Here is a 22,566-nt window from a genome sequence, read left to right on the forward strand (position 1 = left end):
TTGAGCCATATAAGATCAGGGCCCTGTTTCACCGGTGATAGCAGCACGCTGCTATCAAATTGCGCGAGCTGACGTAATGTGATGACGTCGTACTGCTGACGTAAGGGGCAATTCTGGCGCACGATTGCCGCAATATTGTTTTACGTCATCAACTAAATGGTCGAAGTTTAAGTCCAAATTTTCCTTAAACCCAACTTCTTTTAAATACATCATATTAAAAAATATATGTTACAAATAAATATACTATCATGACTGTGTAAACTCTTACTTTTAAGCACACACGTCACTTAATGCCGTGGCCAAGGTCGCGGCATTCGTACGCCAGAACTGCCCATCACGTCAACAGTATGGCGTCATGACATGACGTCAGCCGTGCTGCTATCACCAGTGAAACAGGGCCCAGACGTAGCTATATTATCTATGTTGATTTGCACTTGCCAAACTGATGATGTAAAGCAAAAGATGAAACATGAAAATTTCAATTCTGAATGCAAAATGTATTTTGATGAAAAAATGTACCAATAAGAATACCAGCCAACACTTCTACAAAGGCCCTGTTTCACGGGCACTAGCAACGCGCTGCAAAAGCTTTTCACGAGCTGACGTCATATGGTCACGTGACACTAAGGGCGGTTTGTGTCATCCGTCAGCTCCTTCATAGCTGCGAATGGAACAGAGTTGCCGATACATTTGCATTCAAGGCGACAGCAACTCTGTTCCATTCGCAGCTATGAAGAAGCTCACGGATGACACAACCCGTCCTCTAGTGTCACCCACGTGACCATATGTCAGCTCGCAAAAAGCGCTGCTAGGGCCCATGAAACAGGGCCCAGAATGCACAAGACCTGGACTTAGCTGTTAAAGAATTACATTCTTTTCTAAATAAATAGCCACTGTGTAATACCTTATTGTTATGAAACAAAAGGAAACAAATATGAACGCCTTATGAAACGAGAGGAAACATAAATATGAACGATTTTCTTCCAATATATTTGCATTGAACTCAGTGAAATATAGGTAATAAAAATGAGGGTGCATCGGAGAGGATATTCACGGCTTGGTCTCACCTTTATTATGCTAACTATGAACATTAATAGGGCATTTCCAGGCAAGGTGGGTCGGTCAATGCCATACCTACCTGACCAACTAAATAAAAACGAATTTCACCGAACTGTGCTTCGATAATGCAAAAAACATAATTATAAAACCAAATGAAAACAAAACCTTACGGAGTTTGTTACTCAGCCTTGGGTCTCCTAACGCACAAAATTAATTGGACGCTGAACGAGGACTGTGACGTTTGCGCCTCTATATTCAATAAAGCTGTGAACTTTCCCACACTTGTGTCCGTTATTATAAATTTATAGGTACGTACTATTTGTAAATAATAGTTTCAATGCTTAAAACTTCTCGTTAAACATAACTATCTCAACCCAGTTTTGTCAAAACGTCACTGAAATCAAGGCCATACTGAAATAAGCAGCGAGTGCCCACTCCAGGCTCTACCGGTATCCGAAGAGCCTGGCGGTCTTCTCAGCTCAGTGTACGTATTGGGCGAATACGCCCCGGAAACGGTAGAGCATTTTTCTACCAGGAGACTCCACTCAATGCTTGCACGTGATTGGCTGCCGCTATTCCAATCGAAGCAACGTGATTGGCTGGCGGCATCTCCACTCGAAGCAACACGATCCAGCGCCAAGCGCCACAGAAGCTGGGGAACATTAGTGTTGCCAGCGGGGGAACTCCAAACGGGAAGAGGGAAGGAGAAAGAAAAGATTTTGTAATACATTTCGGCCCAATGTAAGGCACTCATTCTCAACTACGAGCATCCAAGAGCTCACTGAGTCAATATCGTCGCCCTCCCTTAATTCCGTCGGGAGATATTCCACGCGAAAGCTATGGTTCCTTTCTTGTGATCGGGAGGTATCAATTGAAGTCTTTGATGATAGTTTCCTATGCTGGGGAATGGGCGTTGCAGTCTCTCCCTCGACCAATCAGAGGGCGGAACCGATCGATGATCTACCGGTTCCGAGTCTGGTGGAGCAGTGGACCTCTTATGAGCTTTAGCAAAAGGTGCTGGAGATGCCGGAGATGCGTATGCTCTACTGAAGCAAGATTCAGTCGTATCGGTAGAATGCATCCCGGAGCCAGCAAATGTAAACAAACGTTGGACAAAGCACGTGAGTCTGGCGAACATACAGCGCCAAGTGTAGGTCATTAATTTTTTTACATTAATGGCATGCATGGGTAGTGTTATGCTGAATATATTTATGTTGAAAGTCTTGAAAGTGGGTAGAGAAGAAGGTACCTTGTCAGTATCGATTTCTGTTTCAGTTTTGCATCGACATTGTTAGAGGTTCCAACGTATTTGATTGGTATCACCGGAGTTGTCATAATGATAAGGTTTGCATGGAGGATGTCAAATAAAAGGACATTACATTTTAGTCAAAATAAATGCATTGTTCATAGGTTTATTAAATATGATTTAATTTTATTGAGAGCAAGCATTTTTGAAATAATTTACACTGTTTAAGCTTAAAACAGTAGACGCCTAAAACATGGAAATTTTATATGAAGGCCCTCTGAAGCACCGTACTACTGTTGACAGAAAACAATGGGGAAAAGTCACAAAGCCTTTGGACAAGCCATCTGGGCCCAGCGCCTGAAAAAATTCGCACAACAAAAATGCTGGACGCCGGACATGGGCAGCAGGCCCGGTCCGAGACAGCCAAGGGCTGTCCTTGACCTGTATAACAAGGTGAGTTGGAGACATATTGAGCTTAGATCGCCTACCATCAATTGTTAACTTTCCGAAAAATCTACATTTTCTTAGTCTCTTATCTTAGTCTTCTTAGTCAGAGGTTGAGGTATACAGAGGTCTATGGTAATTGGTATGTATTATCATTAACATAATATATGATTGTATTTGTGTTTCAGGTCCAAAGATGCCCACGGCAGTGCGGCAGCCAGCAGCCGCTGACCTTCCGGGGGGTGGCTGCGCTGCAAAGAGGCTGTAACTGTGGACTGCACAGTGTAAGAGCAGACAATTCATGGAGAACTTCTTGATGCCTAGTTCCCATATACTTGTGGTTTTCAATGACTTCTTTTTGGTACAGGGATGCAAACATACACCATAGAGTATGAGAAAGCCCTTATGAACTCATGTTCACATGTGTTTGATTAAATTATTTTTTTTTAAAGAGAATCCTGCTCAATACGCATACCATAACAGTGCGCCATTTTTCAGTGAGTAACTAGGTCTCATTCTTTTTCAGAGCCCCAGTCATCATGCACCATTCTTGCATCCTCACTAGAATGTCAGCTGTGACTGGGTGGTCCTATTTGATGCTTCTAATCACTATTTCTGACTAATTTATTTGCTTGGTGTTGGACATGTCGCTGTTTTGCTGTTTTTTTTTGGGGGGGTGGTGGATGGCCTGGACAATAGCACAGTATAGTATTTTGAGTACATCTGTGGTGTCCTGGGCTGAGAGTTGTACCTATTACTTGTAAAGGTGTGCTGTGTTGTTGCACAGGTCCCCAGGCTTAGTGCTGGTGCTTGCGAGCTAACACAACAGTGCAATGGTGTGGTGGCTGGTTAACTTATGTTCACAAGTTTGTTTTATCCCATTTATTGTTAACCTCACTGCTTTTCATGACATTTTTCTTTCCTTGGTTTTGCAAATGCTTTGCTTGGGCTGCATACTTAGAGCATGATGGTCATGATGGTGGCTGAATTCAGTACGCTGAGCTGCATCCAACCCATGCTCTAGGACCCCCATGACAGGGCTGGGATCCAGCGGATCCGGCAATATGTTGAGTCCGGCCGTCTGGCGGAGCTGAGGCAGCGCCCCAACATCCAGCCCAATCTGCAGCTTGAGCGGCATGCTGCAGGCCAGGTAATTATAAACATAATATGTCATTGCCACCCAAACTGGCTGTTCACTTGTGTTGTTTGCTCTTAGAGTACCTCATTGTGTGGGCATTTCTTGTTCTTTGCTGCCAAAACATGATTACGGAGCGAGCGAAGCGAGCGGAGTCTTTCGTAGATTAACCCGCGCCCTGCTGGGGGGGGTGTTTGAACACCCCCCCTTGTGGTTTTTCGCGAATATCTCAAAAACGGCGGCGCGGAGCGCCGCCGTTTTGGTACACCTTATCATACATCAATTCTACACATGTTGTGAAAATTTCAGACCAAGGTCATTCAAGGTCAGGTCACCAGGTCACTTGAAGTGACCTCACCTCATAAAAACTTTCAATGTCTGTCATAGCTACACCGAGTGACCGATCGCTTTGAAACTTTCAGCGATTGCTAAGAGCAATAGCATGTACAAAATGTATATCTCAGAATTTTGATATCGATGACCTAAGGTCAGGTCAATTTTGCGACCTCCCCATTATAAGTCAATGGGAGAAAATTGAAATGCGCCTCTTTTGGATGAAAGACATTATAAACACTCCCAAACACCGAATTACAAGTGGTTTAGACACACTGAACTTGAAATGGTGTCCGTGACCCTTGTTTATGCCCTGAGGTCATCTTAGGTCACGAATGGTATCTAACAGTTTTTCGCAAATAACTTTTGATAGAGGCATGCTAGAGCGATGAAAACGCCTTAGATGTGTTCAGCTCGACGATACGGATCGACTGATATGCAACATGACCCTTTCCGGTCAGGTCATGACCTTGACCTGAGGTCAAATTTTCAAGTTGACCTTTCAAGGTCAAGTTATAGTTCATTCGATGCGTCTTGACGAGAGGAACACGATGCCGGTAAAGTAAGCTCGTACAAGGCTTGGGTCAAAAGTTATTGCAGAAAAACTGTTTCGAAAAAATCGGCTATTTTTGCAGTTTTTGCCCCCTGCAGGCAAAACCGTTGACGTTAGGTCAAATCTGAGAGAATTACTCAGAAAGGGCGTTAATAGGGCTATCGAATGCGCTTTTCCGCGGCGCTGTAGCTCTATTGGTTCCCGAGTTATGCGTTGGCTTCTTGGAAATTTTCGACATTCGACCTGGAAATCGGCGAAATTTTGCCTTCAATGACCTCTGGTGACCTGACCTTTGACCTGACCAAAAAATTGACCGAAGTGATTTCGTCATTATTTTTGACGCTCTTTCGAACGCCGCCTTCCGCGTATCGCTACGTGGCCCAGGAGCCGAGTTACAAGGGGGGGTGTTCAAAACCCCCCCCCCCAGCAGGGCGTGGAAATCCAAGACCCCCAGCAGGGCGCGGGTTAACGGAAATTTCTGGGTATGAGCGGCCGGCCGGCCGGCCGTGCGGACGCTTTTGCGAGGCTTATATCTCAGCAACCACTTGACCGATTACCTGCGGTAATTTTTGTAGGGTAGCTTCATTCGTTCTTCCAAGCAGACATGGGCATGGATCCCAGACAACCAATCACGAAAATCGAGATGGTCATTAGATGCATGTGGATGATCCCTTATGTAGGTGCCACGTGCAAAAAGAAGAGGTGTCAGTTTTGTAATAGTTGCAATACCGTAGCTTCGTGCAACTTTGGCCCACTTTTTTCGTTGAGCCTCAATAATTAAGTCATCTTTTATGTACAATGTTAAGCAACATGGTCTGGATAGAGGTCACCCCTTTTCCAGGCATGGGCCAAAGTTGCCCTTGGTGGCCAAAGTTGCACGAAACTACGGTATCTCGGTAACTACTCGGCCGATTGCGCTAAAAGTTGGCATGTAGGTAGGCACCCACTATGCAATGCATATCCATGTGCCAGAGTTGGGGTGCTGCTGCACGTGCGCACGTGCAGGGGTCGATTCCAGATCTCGAGAATGGCTGGACCGATGGCGCTCAAATTTGGTACGTGGTTAGGGACCGGTTAGTAGGGTGCCGTGCAAAAGTCAGTTGGGACCCATTTTGCACGTGCGCACGTGCAGGGTGCCGCTTCCAGATCTCGAGAACGGCTGGGCCGATTGTGCTCAAATTTGGCACATCGCTAGAGACCGGTTAGTAGGGTGCCGTGCACAACTCAGTTGGAGGTACCCCCTCGCAATTTCGCACGTGCAAGGCTCACCCTCTCGCTCGCTCCGTTAGTCGCCCCAAAAGGCGTTATACTGGTTATCTAATATCGCTTGGCAATGACACAATAGAAACCTGAAGGGTGGTCGAAAGCCTTCTGGAATAGGGTTAAGCTAAGCACTTTATCCTGTATCTCATTAATACTTAATTCTATTCTTTCCAGGGACTACAGCCAGCGACCTCCACTTCCAGGCCTTCCTGATCGAGGGTCTGGTTAGATGGAACGCGGATCGTCACCTGGCGGCGATCGGACAGGACAGCGCCCGCGAGGTCCGGTGCTACGGACGAGTACAGGGTGCTACGACGGCCGGATACGGGCAGCCGTCAACGACCTGTCGCAGAGGGTGCTCAAGAGGGACCTAGTCACCAGAAGCGAGCCTCTTCGATACACGGGTAAAAAGTCGCATGCTACAGTCACACAAATTATACAGTACAAAAACTGCCAACTAATGCCAATGATCGAATGCAGTTAAGTCCGCTAGCCTCCATTGAATTTGAACTTATGAAAAGGTTGCCGCTGCCGCGACAACCGATCAGCTAAAATTATTTACTACCTAATACCTATATACATAAAACGAACTTACGTACCAAGACGTGTCAAGTTGTCACAAGTCGTGAAACATAATGTTTCACACATGCTTCTGTTTACATTCAGGTGAGCTCGTCGGGGTCGCCTACCTGTACGGGCAGACGGGCCGTAGGCTCGACGAGTACAGGGTGGGTGACCCCGACACGCAGCACGGCGAGGATGACGATGTTGGCGATGACCTCGACGAGGGATTCGAGGACGTCGAGGACATCTTCGTGACCGACGCGTACGATGGTCTCGAAATGCCAGTAAGTTAATTAAAGAGTACCGGAGGGTGTGTCGACAGAGGGTTTTTCTCACAGATTCGCGTTAGACAAAGATATAAAGTGGCGCGAGCATGCCAAAACACTAGCCCTGCAGTTGGTTTTGCGTAATAGTGCGATTTGACGAGGCTCGTGCGGGTCGAAGTTACAGCGAAAAAGTCGCAGTCGACGGTGCTGCCACCTACATTGCCAATAACCGACACTATCATATCGTGATAATTGGGGTAGTTTCAAATGAGAAATGACTTCTATTTTTGTTCAAACTGCTTGAGAAGAAATGAAACAATTCGGAAACATACATTTTTCCCAAATATCGCGTTCCATTTTTTCCTGTTGAGTTGTTAGGAAAGTGGTAAATTTCAAGGTTGACGGCTAAAAAACGAAGCAGGAGGAACAGAGCAGGAATCACGAAGACGTGTGCCGCGCCGATGCTGTAGCCTGTAGATAAGGGGTGAGCAACAGAACCAGCATCCCTAACGATTTTGATTAGTGATAGATATTTTTCTCTAAATGAAAGACTATTAGTAACTCAGGCAAGCCCTCTAATATAGGTATCGACAGGGTTGCGGGTAAAAGGTACAATCGATGGCACATTACAATTATTCTGAGTTGGGAAACAACACTCTTCAGATACCTACCATCAACAACCTCACTATCCTATATGGGAGCTATATCATCTGATTCCAGCGCCCTGAAAACAAACAGGTTATCACCAAATATCTCTGTATTAGCGCCTACCGATATATGCTGAATGACGCTATCAATACCCGACATTTGTAAAAGGTGATTCGCCACACAGACCGCCGGCGTCTGAGGGGTTGAATCAGTGAGCCAGATTGCCAGCGACTCACCGCTGAACTACCGGGCATAACAAAACGGACGATGCGACATGACTCAGAGATCATCACAGACGCGACGGTAAGCCGCCAACAGCTCCTCTGATGTATGCTTTAAAAATGTTGGCCAAAATTTAAGATCGATGTAATCTAGTGCTAATATTTGGGTTTTCGGTTTTCTAATTCCCTCTATTTCGCGTATTGCTTGAAAATAGCTAGAAGGTTTCTTTTCACCGATAGCAAGTGATTTTAGTTCAAAAGATTGGTGGTGCTGCTACTGGCAACATTATTGGCGCAATATAACCGTTCTTTAGTCACCGTGTCAATAATATTGACACAGTGAATGACCACCGACTCTCACTGAATGTGTCTTCCTGTTCCGCAGGAAGCTGAGCTGTGACTGACTGGCCATTGCGTGTCATCAGTTCGGCCAGTAGCGGCGGAATACCTTCAATTAAGGGGGGCACTGCCGACTTTTGGTCCCATATTCTTTCTATGCAACGCCCATAGGGCTAATGTTAAAATGCCAAAATCAAAGGGGGCACGGTGCCGCGGTGCCCTCCCCGTTCCGTCGCCTATGAGTTCGGCTTGACAAGGGAACCGCGAGGTGGCAGATAGCGATATTACGTATCTGAACGAGGGTTCCGCACGAGATCAGATGACCTTCGGTTACATTTGTCGTTGCGTCTGTGATGATCTCTGAGTCATGTCGCATCGTCCGTTTTGTTATGCCCGGTAGTTCAGCGGTGAGTCGCTGGCAATCTGGCTCACTGATTCAACCCCTCAGACGCGGCGGTCTGTGTGGCGATTGGCGAATCACCTTTACAAATGTCGGGTATTGATAGCGTCATTCAGCATATGTCGGTAGGCGCTAATACAGAGATTTTTGGTGATAACCGTTTGTTTTCAGGGCGCTGGAATCAGATGATATAGCTCCCATATAGGAGATAGTGAGGTTGTTGATGGTAGGTATCTGAAGAGTGTTGTTTCCCAACTCAGAATAATTGTATTGTGCCATCGATTGTACCTTTTACCGCAACCCTGTTGATACCTATATTAGAAGGCTTGCCTGAGTTAACTAATAGTCTTTCATTTAGAAAAATACCTATCACTAATCAAAATCGTTAGGTATGCTGGTTCTGTTGCTCACCCTTATCTACAGGCTACAACATCGGCGCGGCACACGTCTTGGTGATTCCTGCTCTGTTCCTCCTGTTTCGTTTTTTAGCCGTCAACCTTGAAATTTACCACTTTCCTAACAACTCAACAAGAAAAAATGGAACGCGATATTTGGGAAAAATGTATGTTTCCGAATTGTTTTATTTCTTCTCAAGCAGTTTGAACAAAAATAGAAGTCATTTCTCATTTGAAAACCCCAATTATCACATATATGATAGTGCCCGTTATTGGCAATGTAGGTGACAGCACCGTCCACTGCGATTTTTCGCTGTAACTTCGACCTGCCCGAGCCTCGTCAAATCGCATTTTTACGCAAAACCAACTGCAGGGCTAGTGTTTTGGCATGCTCGCGCCACTTTTTATCTTTGTCTAACGCGAATCTGCGACTATCGACACACCCACTACCCAAAACATAACAATATGATTAAAAATTAAAGCTAAAAATGCAACTACTTCAATTTTGCGATATACTGCACCCTTTGATGGATGTTATTTACCCTATTACTTTCTGCATCCCAAATGAAGCAAGCATAACTTATTTCATAGGTGTACAGGTAACTTAGGATCGCGAAACATACTGAGCTCATGACTACATCGCTTGTGTTTCAGCTTCAGACGCCTCTCCCGGCCGCTCCCGTCGGAGTCCCCAGCCTCGCCGCCGCCGGACCTCAGGGACCCGCTACCGCCCGAGTCCCCAGCTCCGCCGACGCTGGGCCTCAGAGTCCCGCCGACGCTGGGCCTCAGAATCCCGCCGCCGGACCTCAGAGTCCCGCCGCCGCTGCAGCTCCGGGCTCCGCCGCCGCTGCAGCCGCAGCCGCCGTCGCTGGAGCTCCGGGCCCGGCCGCCGCTGCAGCTCCGGGGCCCGCTGCTGCTGCAGCCGCCGCAGCTGCACCTTCAGGACCGGGCTCCGCTGCCGCTGCAGCCCCGCGGCCTGCTGCCGCTGCAGCCCGCGGCCTGCTGCCGCTGCAGCCCCGCGGCCTGCTGCCGCTGCAGCCCCGCGGCCTGCTGCCGCTGCAGCTCCGGGGCCCGCTGCCGCTGCGGCTCGGGGGCCCGCTGCTGCTGCAGCCGCCACAGCTGCTGCTCCGGGGCCCGCTGCAGCCGCAGCCGCCGCAGCTGCAGCCTCGTGGCCCGCCGCCGCTAGAGCTCACAACCTCTCACGGGTAGGTAGTCAGCCTCGTTTGATCTAAGGACGGGACTTCTCAGTCATTCAGACCGTTTTGAGTCCAATCAAATAAAACCATTAAGCTCCCCAGGATTGGAAGTGATCACCTGCGACCTCAAAAGTTTCCATAGTTACACTTCCAGTAGCGATATGCAAATCAGCGTTAATTCAGACAGCTAATTGCTCGCTTACATAGTCCCGTGTGTTCCACCTCAAACGGAATGGTCCATCAGTTAGCTATACACCGGGCGCAAGCACATATTAATCATGCCAATCACCCTGAGCGCTAAATTCGCCCGTTCTACTTTCAGCATGGTAACCAGCCTCCACCGGCTCCTCCTGCCGTCGACGCTGCCAGCTGGTCACCAGCTGACGCACAGCCGGACCTGGAGGGACGCAGCTCACCCGGCCTGGTGCAGTAGTGGCCGCCGCTCAGTCGCCCGCCATCCCACTGACGCCAGACTGGGCAGCCGAGGGTCTTCCGGAGGTGCGGCTGCTTCGAGTTGCTTCGACCTTTCTGTTTCACTCGGGATCTTTTTTTCTTCTTAATTATGAAATTAGGTATCTCGGCTGACACGAGTGTAAATGCACCCGGCCCGGTCACACCAGTCTGCTATAAAAGGATAAATCGTCTGTTCTCAGCACGGCGTTCAGCTGCTGTCGGCTCCTCCGACTACCGCCGGAGCCCCTGGCCCGGTCCCTGCCGGCGTCCCGGGCACAGCCACCGCGCCACCCACCGTCGCTGGCTCCGCCACCACCTCAAGTTTCGGGAACCCCGACCCGGCTCGCCAGGTATGTTGTAACTTGTCTCACAATCAAATTGCTTTAACTGTAAGTGCGCAAAATGCATGTTCTGATGTGTTCATGAAGGTGACATGCTCTTGTCAGACACCCTCGTTTTCCATGTATGTTTTAAGGACGTGACCGGCCCCGACCACCAGCCGGGGTACGCCGAGTGCCACCGCCTGGCGCAGGTGCTCGTCGGCCTAGACTGCTCGCGGGGGTATGTCGCCGACGAAGAGGCCGAGTCCATCGTCCACCTGTGGCACCAGCTCTCCGCCGGCGACAGAGCCAAGGTGGCGGCCTCCCCGCGGTACCAGCACCGGCTGACGACCGGCCGGTTTAAACAGCCGAAGACCAGTCGGCTGTCTGGTGTCGTGCCGGGCGTGGACAGCGCACGGAGGTAAGGATCCCGCATTTTAAAATAGGACTATCATTGTAAGCGTTGTTCTCAAATGAAACACCATCGGGCAGAATAATTGGGGTTTGCACGCATATTATTGGAACTATTAAATTATGTCATATTTATTAAAAGGCAATAAAAGTGAGATATTGTCCATGCTGGTAGGATTTTGTACGCATGTTAGTCACAACCTGGACATGCTGATGTGATGAAAAAGAAATACGAAACGCGTCCACGTCATCACATAATTTAATTATTGATTTTCACGAAACACAACTTGCATACTGCTTGCCAGAGACCTTCAATTTGGAAGGTATGTCCAACGTGTGCTCCGTAGAATTTCGTAGAACACATGTGAAAGTGAACTTAATGATGGATTTCTATTTGACAGAGTCTCACTCAAGCGAGGAGCGGTTCCCGCGCAACGACCCGACTTGAACCGGCTCGCTGAGACGGTCGTCCGCCTGCTCTGCGAGCGGTACCGAAACCCCAGGCGCAGCGGAGGGTCGGTCCAGTCGCGCTGGGCGCAGATCCTGGCCCACCACTCCAGCCTGCGGGACATTCTCCTCAAATGTCCCGCAATCACCCAGCGGACTGGAGTCAACCTGGCGGCTCTGAACCAGCACACGCTCACGTCCTGGTGAGTTATATGTTCGCTCGATCCTGCAGATGCAGAGACTTGATAGAATGTCCAGTGTCCATCCTCTCATCAATAATGGTGTAAGATATGTTATAAAAATACTACCATCATATTCGCCCGTGTGCGGCTTTACTGCTGGGGGGGGGGGGGCGGGGGGGGGGCGGACCCGTTCATTACCTGATTTTGCTAAATTTATCAGCGAGTGTTAAAGCCAGAACAATACACGCATTCAGTGTTGTAACAATTACGTTTCACAATACTTCTGAGTATCAGAAAATTAAAATTGTTCGCACTGGGAAACCGGCGCGCATCTACCGCATGGTCTTCCTACTGAGGACGCCAATGCTGACGGGATACATCCAGACTCTGTCCCTAAATGCGCTGAACCGAGTTGGGATGAGGCGGTGGGATGCAAGTCGACATCCTGAGAGATCGGAGCGTCAAAAGAGGAGCTCTGGAATACAAGGACCCCAACGAACATTTCAATCAACAGTATAAAGTAAACCCCTCAATTTTGTTTTTGTTTCGCCGCCAGGTTCAACGAGCACCAGAAGGAGACGGAGCGGAGAGCTCTTCTCCAGGGCGTGCAGCTGCCGCCAGCCCGTCCGATCGCCGCAGTCGCCCTGCCAGCACCGGCGCCGCGGCTGATGCAGGTGCAGGTGGTGCGGGTGGACTGCCGCCGCCCACCGCACCACTTCGTCCTGCCTGCCGACACGGTCGGACAGGCGCAGACCCGCCGTCGCCCGGCCGAGGACACCGGCCACGACACCGCCGCCAAGAGGCCCTACACGCGCCGGCAGCCCACCAACACCTGCGGCCAGTGCAAAGGCGCTCTGACGGCGGACACGGGGCACAGACGGGGGAAGGGCGGCCCAAGCCGAAACAAGGTTTTCTGTCCCGTTGCCAACCCTGATCTAACATACGATCAGTGGTTGGCAAAGTTCAAGTGAGAAGTATGTCTTGTACCTATGTATGTATGTCTTGTCTATGTTTTGTGTCCTGTATGCCTGGCAAGTCCAACGCCAGACACCGGCGGAACTGCTTCAGGGCCGCTCTCTCCGGCCGCAGCTCAGGCGCTGCGCCCCCCCCCCCCCATGATCGCCGCTGGCGCCACCTTTCGGCGCCCCGCCGCCGTCGATGGGGAGAAAAATAAACCAGATCTGACTTCGGATGCCGTCATGGTGTTTGTGTGGCGTAGAACAACGACGATAATAGCGAGTTAAAACCGCCTGACACTGTTTCAGGGTTTGGCGTTTTTGTTCGTGAATGTTTGCCTGTTCCTTTGATACTTAGGTTTACGATTCCCTTCCTTCGTTTGTTTGTTTGGTCGTTAAACATAAATATACCAGTGTATAATGCAGGCGTACTTCGTCCGGGTGAGGCATCGTAGTCCCTTCGTCCTCGCACCTAAGGTTCACGCTATTCAGGCATGCCAAAAACTTGACCTGTGTGTCTTCCAGGTAGGTATCACACATTCGTGCGCGGGTGGGTGCGTTGAATGCTAGTTAGATTATGCGACAGTGCAGCTAACAGCGACTTCGGACAGCTTCCACGGTCGCAGAACACGGCAGGCAAACTCACTTAAGGTACCGGCCATTCGCTCGAAGCCCGGGCGCCGTCGATTTTGTCGGATTCCACTGTATACCCAACGCATTTATCCTAAGCAATACAATTAATGGTGCACAGTAGCTGCAACACGGCATGGGTAGCTTTCATATTCTGTCAATTAACCCGCGCCGGGCCGGTGCTCCGCGACTTCCACGCCGGGCCGGGAGGGGGGGTCTGAACTCTGAACCCCCCCCCCCGTCTCGGCTCCTGGGCCACGTAGCGAGACGCAGTAAGCGGCATTCGAAAGAACGCCAAAAATAACACTTCGGTCATTTTTAGATCAGGTCAAAGCTCGGGGCCCTGTTTCACCGGTGATAGCAGCACGCTGCTATCACACGTGTCAAATTGGGTTTCCATGGAAACATCAACAAACCATGACGCCGTCAATCTGTGTGATGTCATCAAATATTGCTGCTAACATCTTTACGGCCGTGCGATCAGACAAATGTTATCAAACGCATTCAACGAGACAGCAACTCTGTTCCAAACGCAGCTCACGGATTACACGAAACGTCAGTAGTGTGACTCATCACATTACGTCAGCTCGCGCGAAACCATTACGTCACCGGCGAAACAGGGCCCAGGTCGCCAGAGGCCATCAAAGGTAACATTTTGTCCATTTCAACAATTTTGGAAACTGCCAGCGGCTAACTTGGGAACCGATAGAGCTACAGCGGCGCGGAAAAGCGCATTCGATAGCTCTTTTAATGCTATTTTGCCATAATGTCCCCAGATTTGACCTCGGAAAAGCGCATTCGATAGCTCTTTAACGCGATTTCGCAATAATGTCCTCAGATTTGACCTCAGGTCAACGGTTTAGCCTCCAGAGGGCAAGAACTCCAAAAATGGCGGTTTTATGAAAAACATTTTTCTGCAATAACTTTTGACTCAGGGAAAAGACGACATTTAATTTGCCAGCGCATCGTGTTCCCCTCGTCGAGACGCGTCGAAAGAATTATAATTTAACCTTGTAAGGTCATTTGAAATGTGACCTCAGGTCAAAGTCATGGCCTGACCGGAAAAGGTCATGTTGCATATCAGTCGATCCGTATCGTCGAGCTTAACACATCTGAGGTGTTCTCATCGCTCTAGCTGTCTCTATCAAAAGTTATTGTCAGAGAAAACTCCTGGGGGCCTGATATGACCTGATATGACCTCTGGGTCAAAAGGAGGGGTCACAGGTGCCATTTTTCGGTTCAGCTTGTCGAGTTTACCGGTAACACGATGTTTGAGAATGTTTGGAATGACGTTCGTCCAAAAAAGGCGCCTTTCAATTATCTCCCATTAATTACCTGAAATGGAGAGGTCGCAAAATTGGCCTGACCTTAGGTCACCAATATCAAAATTCCGAGATATGCATTTTGTATACACTGTTACTATTATCAATCGCTGAAAGTTTCAAGGTGATCGTTTGGTCGTTACAGATATGACGAGGATTCTAACTTTTCTGAGGTGCTTGAGTTACCTGGGTCTGAAATTTTCACATGTGCGGAAAAGATGCATGAACAGGTGTACCAAAAATGGCGGCGCAGCGCCGCCGTTTTCGATATATCTGCGAAAAACCGCAAGAGGGTAACACCCAACCCCGGCCTGGCGCGGATTAATTTAAGGTTATTTTTGTATGACTGAAGCTGATGTCCACATGGTTTTCAAAGGGTAAATATCGCTGCTTTGAAGCTTTCCATGTTTCTTTCATGAAGCTTTCCAGGCAGTCATTTTTGAAAATGACTGCTACCAGTCAATGGAGGAAAAAAGAACAACTTATATCAATTATGGAGATATAAATAGCAAATGAACGCCAAAGAGGAAGATCACAAGAATCGATAGAATATCAGACGAAGATAATACGGAAGGGGTGGCGTTGCAAAGCCAACACCCCGAGAAAAATCTGATCTGATCGGATGTTTTTCAATATCCTGAATCCAAGAATGATACTCATTAGTGCAAGGAGTATCATGATAATCCATTGAGGGGAGGTCCCCAACCCTAACTCATCAGACCCAACCCATCCTGGGCTTATGCAAAGGTAGGTGAGGTGTTAGGTTTGGGGGGTGTAGGGTTGGGTTGTCAGGCTTGGTCAGGGTAAGTTTGGTTAAGTTAGGTTAGGTTGGATTAGGCTGAGCTTACTCAGATTTGCTAGGCAAGGTCAGGTAACTTCACTTCAATGAATTATAATGATACCTATTTGCTGCCAGACATGTGCATGGATCCGAGAAAATGGATCTGGGATCTGATCCCCGAATACTGATCTCGGATCCGTCGGGACCATAGATCCAACTCTGTAATTTATCGAGAGATCCATGGGGATCACAGATCCGAGTCTCATTTTTTGCTTGAGATCCAGTGAGATCATAGATCCTCACTTATTTTTTTTTATTAAAACATATAAAAAACTTGTTTCAAGTTTCAACTCACAAACGTTCTGTTTTAGTGATTTTATGTGATCGCACGTCATAATCCACAGTTTTGTGTCACTTATTGGCATAGAAACCCATTAAAACATGGTTTCAAATGTGGTACATGGTGGGATCCACTCAGATCATAGATCCATGTTCTTAATTTATCGTCAGATCATATGTCATAGATTCAAGATGTATTTTTCACACCGGATCCGGTGGGATCATAGATCCCAACCTGTACTTTGCTTCGACATCCACTGAGATCATAGATCCATTACTCGGATACATGCACATGTCGTTTGCTGCACTTATTAACATTATTTTTGGGATCCCAAGTATTGAAAAACATGGAAAAGAGCAAATTTAATCTTGGAAAAATCTGGTGCTTTAGTGTTACAGTAATTTTCATCTTAACCCACCATTCATTGCATTTGATGTGTTGTGTTTCATTGCAAAATGTTGCTTGTTTACATAGCATTTAATAAAGAAATTAAATCAACACAAATGAGACATTTACAAGTTGCAAGATCAAGAACATGCTGACTGGAAAACGTAATCATGGGCTCTGTCAATGGGGGGGGGGGAGGAGTTGCAGGGGTTAAAGTCACCCAATAATTTTGCTTCTGCAATGCCAACCAATAGGTAGTGATGCATTTACGGATCCAACCCCCCAATCCTGAGAATGTGTCAGAGCGCCCAAGTGGAATGAATATATGCTGCTCAAAATGAACTTTTCATAAACAACAGTTGATCATAAAACAGTGACTTTTAACAAATTTCAAGGCTTTTGGGTCAGAACTTTAAAATGGCTTAAGATATTTTGCTCAAATGCCAACCAATTAGGTACCTATGCTTTAGTGCAGGGTACATAATAAGTGCCTACTGCCTAAGCTGGAACCTGAGATATACCTAAGCCAAAAGCAAAGAAGCTCCGGGTGGGGTTACTTTCAGAAGTGCTCATGAATCAAAGTTACCCTGGCCTGTCAATACCCCTGGTTTTAAAGCAGCCCTGTTTTACAGTACAAAGTTTAAATATGTAAATAACATGTTAATGTGTAATGCCTGACACAATTTGTATGATAAAATCCAGGATTCTTTGGTTGGCATTAACAGCAAAATAGGTACCAATACCTAAAACATCTTTGAGCCATATAAGATCAGGGCCCTGTTTCACCGGTGATAGCAGCACGCTGCTATCAAATTGCGCGAGCTGACGTAATGTGATGACGTCGTACTGCTGACGTAAGGGGCAATTCTGGCGCACGATTGCCGCAATATTGTTTTACGTCATCAACTAAATGGTCGAAGTTTAAGTCCAAATTTTCCTTAAACCCAACTTCTTTTAAATACATCATATTAAAAAAATATGTTACAAATAAATATACTATCATGACTGTGTAAACTCTTACTTTTAAGCACACACGTCACTTAATGCCGTGGCCAAGGTCGCGGCATTCGTACGCCAGAACTGCCCATCACGTCAACAGTATGGCGTCATGACATGACGTCAGCCGTGCTGCTATCACCAGTGAAACAGGGCCCAGACGTAGCTATATTATCTATGTTGATTTGCACTTGCCAAACTGATGATGTAAAGCAAAAGATGAAACATGAAAATTTCAATTCTGAATGCAAAATGTATTTTGATGAAAAAATGTACCAAAAGAATACCAGCCAACACTTCTACAAAGGCCCTGTTTCACGGGCGCTAGCAACGCGCTGCAAACGCTTTTCACGAGCTGACGTCATATGGTCACGTGACACTAAGGGCGGTTTGTGTCATCCGTCAGCTCCTTCATAGCTGCGAATGGAACAGAGTTGCCGATACATTTGCATTCAAGGCGACAGCAACTCTGTTCCATTCGCAGCTATGAAGAAGCTCACGGATGACACAACCCGTCCTCTAGTGTCACCCACGTGACCATATGACGTCAGCTCGCAAAAAGCGCTGCTAGGGCCCATGAAACAGGGCCCAGAATGCACAAGACCTGGACTTAGCTGTTAAAGAATTACATTCTTTTCTAAATATGGTTATGAAACAAAAGGAAACAAATATGAACGCCTTATGAAACGAGAGGAAACATAAATATGAATGATTTTCTTCCAATATATTTGCATTGAACTCAGTGAAATATAGGTAATAAAAATGAGGGTGCATCGGAGAGGATATTCACGGCTTGGTCTCACCTTTATTATGCTAACTATGAACATTAATAGGGCATTTCCAGGCAAGGTGGGTCGGTCAATGCCATACCTACCTGACCAACTAAATAAAAACAAATTTCACCGAACTGTGCTTCGATAATGCAAAAAACATAATTATAAAACCAAATGAAAACAAAACCTTACGGAGTTTGTTACTCAGCCTGGGTCTCCTAACGCACAAAATTAATTGGACGCTGAACGAGGACTGTGACGTTTGCGCCTCTATATTCAATAAAGCTGTGAACTTTCCCACACTTGTGTCCGTTATTATAAATTTATAGGTACGTACTATTTGTAAATAATAGTTTCAATGCTTAAAACTTCTCGTTAAACATAACTATCTCAACCCAGTTTTGTCAAAACGTCACTGAAATCAAGGCCATACTGAAATAAGCAGCGAGTGCCCACTCCAGGCTCTACCGGTATCCGAAGAGCCTGGCGGTCTTCTCAGCTCAGTGTACGTATTGGGCGAATACGCCCCGGAAACGGTAGAGCATTTTTCTACCAGGAGACTCCACTCAATGCTTGCACGTGATTGGCTGCCGCTATTCCAATCGAAGCAACGTGATTGGCTGGCGGCATCTCCACTCGAAGCAACACGATCCAGCGCCACGGAGCGCCAGGACCGGTTGACGTTTGGCGGTTCGAGTGTCCTATTTATACTTACAGTTCCTCGCAACCCCCTTGATCACTCGAAAACCATAGAATCGGATTTCAGCCAACCGCTGCACATCATTGGTGAAACGAAATCCTTAACTCCTTTCTGGTGACACAAGATGCTACCTTAGGAGAAATCATGACATTACGGGAAATCTCTCATCCCATACAGGAACAACTAAACGTTCTTCACTGTAGCACAGCATTCTGAACTGCAAGTTACCACTAAAAACAGTTGTCTGTAACATCCCTCTGACATCTCTTAGCACGCACACTTGCCTGTTTCATCGCCTCCTGCACCGCTGCGACGGCACTGGCGGCCACAACTCCAGCGTCCGCCGCAGGCGGCGCCACTATCGCCGGTATAGGTGGCGCTGCTGTACTGGCCTGCGCTAGGTGGCGTGCGGCCTCAGCGTTCAGCCGGGCGGCGCTGGCCTGAGCCTCTATCACCCGCTGGGTGGACGCCGCGTACTCCTCACGCTGCGGAAAAGACACCGACGTGAAAGGTGAAAATGTTGAGAGAGGAGAGTAATCGAAACAAAAGAAAAAATTGTCAGAATACACATTCCAGTCCCTGAAAAAGTGGCCGGCATAACCTTCACATGACCATGTTGCAAAGGCAAACTGACTGTTGTGACAGATGAGATCATTGGCTTCCTCACCTTCTCCTGCCAGCGCTTATCCTCCTCTTCCTCCCGCTTCTTCCTCTTCTCTTCCGCTTCGTTGAGCGCCTTGGCGTGCTCCTCCTTTTGATTCTGCCGAAAGAGGAACGTGCACGAGACTGAAAACTACGGTCTGGCGGTAACTAAGAGTTGAAAACAAAACCGCCAGTGTCATCACAAAAAAAAAAAACAGTGTGTAAGAGGGTTCTGTTTGTGCAAAACTGTCCAGTAGCCTGAGGTGACCGGCCGCGTAACTGTGTCATAAGCCAGCCGGCCGTAGTAGCGCCGGTTTATGGCACACAGCTGTGGCCAGTCGGGAACGGACATCCGACCACCTGGTCGGAGATGGCGCAGCGACGGTCGCAATGGTGCAGCGTCTGCGCGGTGACTAACACCACATCGCTCGAGAAGTGCTCCGAGGGAGAGCCGGTGTGGGAGAGCGCGATCACAGTCAGTCTCGTGGGATCAATGTGCGTGACGTGGTGCGAACTACGAAGAACGTCCAAGTTCATTCCCGGGAATGGATGGCAGTGACGCCCTGGGTCACAGCCGCATAACATCTGTCGGCTCGCCCTAATGGATTGGTGAGGTCACTGATCACTAAGGAAGCATGCTCTCTCTGCCAAACCAAGTCCCGATGGAAGCTCATACCACCCACCGAGCTATATCCCGCACAGCTCAGGCCTGGCCGGTCGGATGGTATCGAGAGCTAATGGACCCACAGCTATCACCAGCCATCGCTAACGGTGACAGGGCGGCCGGGGGGACGTCCATCTGCTTCGCACCGACCACTGGAGCGGCTCTACCCAGTAGAGCCACAGAGTCGGGGAGACGCCCTCCCGGCTGGCGGGGGTGCTGCGACGACCCGCACTGCAGAGTCGCACCCTGCTCCGTCTGCCGGGAGGACGCGGAGACTTCCTACAACACTTCTGCGCTTTACCGCCTTGATAGGACCAGTTACCGGGTGATGAGGACGAACTAACCCAGCCCGGTGGAGTTGCGCGGCGGCGATCTCTCGACGGTCACCTAGGACCACGCATAAGACTTTCCTGAGCCTCATCGCTTGCCACTGTGCGACAGCCTCGTTCAATCAAATGACGTGCGAGCCGGTGCGATCACCAGAATGCCAAAGAAGTGGCTTGTTCAGCAAGCGGGTGGTGTGCGATGTCAGAGCGACAGAGCTCGACGTCGTCCGCACAGATCAGCAGTCGGAAGCATCCTGACGTAACGCCAGTAGTGCGACTGTGCACATCCGGCTGAGGGCGAGGGTGCGCCTGGCATGGATGGTGATGAGAGTACCAGTGCTCCGATTTATATGCGAGAGAGGTCATGTTATGCCTCTGAGTAAGTCCATCAGCTTCCGGCAACGAGGATGAGACTCGTAAGATAGTAATCAGACGGTAACATTGCTTAGATCCGGGCGAAAGCGATGTCCCGCTACCCTTACACATTACGGTAATTTGTAGATCGCGAGTGAGTCAGTATTATAGTCAGTCATTGAGTCAGTGTAAAGCTGTGAGCAGCCCTGCGCCGTTCGGCCGTGCGGTCCGCGGCTCCCGCACTGCTTCCCTGTGCAGGATTATGACGCCCACCTTATTGTGATAGTCTTAGACCTTTGTTACTGTTTAGGATGCGTTACTACGAGGCCCAAGCGTGGCTACGCGAGTTAGCTACGAGGCTACGCGAGTTAATTGAAGACAGCAAAAACACAGTACAGCGTGTCCTGTGGGGACTACCAGCGGGGTCACCTGGCTCGGGGACGGGTAATTTCGTACGAGGACCAGTCGAACTGGTGGCACCGCGGCGAAAAGATAACAGACAGATAGCTGGAACAGTGCTGGCAGATTTGTTTACTACTAAACCTTCACAACGATGTAGGTCCGACACCAGCTAGTTAACCATTTTCAGATGCTCACTTTCCCATCTACGGTATCAAATCCCTGAAACTATGTATATCCAACACCACTGCGGCCGCGGGCTACCCTCCTCACCTGCACTATAGTCTGCAGTCCTGTGGCGCGTCTTCTCAGCCGCGCCTCCGTGCTCAGTCGCTCCGCCACAGTGAGCGCCAGCAGCGACTCGTCGACGCTCTGCAGGTAGTGCAGCTCGGAGCTGAGCTCCGTCTGCAGCGCGGCGGCCGTCAGACGGGCCGGCGGACGGGAGCGGCACGACACCCACGAGTCCTGGGCCGAGCGCGGCCGCGCCGAGCGCCCGGAGCTCGGAGCGGTGGCGGACGCACCGTCTGACTCTGAGCTCGGAGCGGTGGCTGACTCCCTCCCTGGCTCAGAGCTGGCGGTGGTGCGATCGGTCCGACTCTCTGTGCCCGTCACCGCGGCACCGTCCGCCTCGGCGCCGGTCGCGCGAGTCTCTGTCTCCCTCTCAGTGGACTCCGTCTCCGTCTCCGTCTCCGTCTCCGTCCCGGCCGTCAGGGAGACGAGTCGCGAGTCCTCCCCCGTCTCCCTCTCGTCTCCGGACTCCCCGCGGGCGGAGGAGGTCGCTGACGACTCGGGCAGCCGCAGCCGGAGGTCGGCGGCAGCCGAGCGGACCGTGGCCGGCGGCGAGCCGCCTGAGGTGGGCGGGCTGCGCGGGGACCGGCCGGCGGAGGGCGGCCCGCTCCGCGGCACAGCCGTGGTCTCCAGGGAGCCCTCCGAGGTCGACACCGGTGGCCGGCGCTCGCACTTGTCTCGCAGACGTTTGAAGCTGGGCAGCATGAAGGCCTCGGAGGGGATGTGTAGCGATGTGATGGAGGAGTCGCCCGACTCCAGGCCGCTGCGCTGCGACTCGGCGGCGTCCGCGGAGCCGCGGGCCTCCTCACTCGTCGTCAACGAGCCGGACGAGAGGGTGGTAAAGTCCAGACCGTACCCCCACTCCTCAGCCCCGGCAGTCGTCGCGTCCGTCCCCCTCCCCGGGTCTCTGGATTTACCGTCCTCAGCCGCCGGAGGTGTCTGTCTCGCTCCGCCAGCGGCGGCAGCTGACCCGCCTTTGCGCCGCGTTGTCGACCGTTCGGCGAGTGACTCTGACACCTGAACTCCCTTGTCCTCGGCTGGGGCTGGGGGCCGCGGACCGCCACCAGCCGCCGCTGCCAGCTGCAGCAGGGCGGGCGGCGGCGGCAGGCGCAGCTTCCGGCTCAGAGCCGACA

General features: G+C 49.6%; 2 protein-coding genes and 1 long non-coding RNA gene across 5 annotated transcripts; 2 read left to right on the plus strand and 1 right to left on the minus strand.

Moving 5' to 3' along the window:
* Positions 1–1,666: 1,666 nt before the first annotated feature.
* LOC122379687 lies at positions 1,667–9,763 on the plus strand. Of its 3 annotated transcripts, none has more exons than XR_006256213.1 (7): positions 1,667–2,180; positions 2,609–2,758; positions 2,938–3,033; positions 3,276–3,899; positions 6,208–6,437; positions 6,700–6,881; positions 9,521–9,763. It is a non-coding gene; the product is annotated as an uncharacterized LOC122379687 (long non-coding RNA). The 3 variants fall into 3 exon arrangements; XR_006256215.1 differs by having other exon boundaries at positions 2,180–2,209; XR_006256214.1 differs by lacking the exon at positions 1,667–2,180 and adding an exon at positions 2,261–2,311.
* Positions 9,764–10,340: 577 nt separating this feature from the next.
* Positions 10,341–13,067, plus strand: LOC122379679. The gene is made up of 6 exons (XM_043362075.1): positions 10,341–10,371; positions 10,454–10,560; positions 10,716–10,865; positions 10,991–11,256; positions 11,648–11,896; positions 12,432–13,067. Exons 1-6 carry the CDS (start codon positions 10,341–10,343, stop codon positions 12,844–12,846), a joined length of 1,218 nt encoding a protein of 405 aa, XP_043218010.1. The 3' UTR covers positions 12,847–13,067.
* A 5,923-nt stretch (positions 13,068–18,990) lies between these two features.
* LOC122379680 (actin cytoskeleton-regulatory complex protein pan1-like) lies at positions 18,991–22,520 on the minus strand. The gene is made up of 3 exons (XM_043362076.1): positions 21,419–22,520; positions 19,428–19,520; positions 18,991–19,245 (listed from the first exon to the last, which is right to left on the minus strand). Exons 1-3 carry the CDS (start codon positions 22,136–22,138, stop codon positions 18,991–18,993), a joined length of 1,068 nt encoding a protein of 355 aa, XP_043218011.1. The 5' UTR covers positions 22,139–22,520.
* Positions 22,521–22,566: the final 46 nt, after the last annotated feature.

The sequence above is a fragment of the Amphibalanus amphitrite genome, unplaced genomic scaffold, assembly GCF_019059575.1.
Source record: "Amphibalanus amphitrite isolate SeventyFive unplaced genomic scaffold, NRLGWU_Aamphi_draft 000082F_arrow, whole genome shotgun sequence".
Lineage (NCBI taxonomy): Eukaryota > Metazoa > Arthropoda > Thecostraca > Balanomorpha > Balanidae > Amphibalanus > Amphibalanus amphitrite.

Excerpts from the sequence above, each read along its gene's own strand:
- LOC122379679 (XM_043362075.1), top strand. The coding sequence starts at position 10,341 with ATGCCAATCACCCTGAGCGCTAAATTCGCCC. Across the intron at positions 10,372-10,453 it reads CCTGAGCGCTAAATTCGCCC|CCGGACCTGGAGGGACGCAG; the intron begins GTTCTACTTTCA and ends GCTGACGCACAG. Across the intron at positions 10,561-10,715 it reads CAGCCGAGGGTCTTCCGGAG|CACGGCGTTCAGCTGCTGTC; the intron begins GTGCGGCTGCTT and ends GTCTGTTCTCAG.
- LOC122379680 (XM_043362076.1), bottom strand. The coding sequence starts at position 22,138 with ATGCTGCCCAGCTTCAAACGTCTGCGAGACAAGTGCGAGCGCCGGCCA. Across the intron at positions 19,521-21,418 it reads GACTGCAGACTATAGTGCAG|AATCAAAAGGAGGAGCACGC; the intron begins GTGAGGAGGGTA and ends CTCTTTCGGCAG. Across the intron at positions 19,246-19,427 it reads ATAAGCGCTGGCAGGAGAAG|CGTGAGGAGTACGCGGCGTC; the intron begins GTGAGGAAGCCA and ends TCTTTTCCGCAG.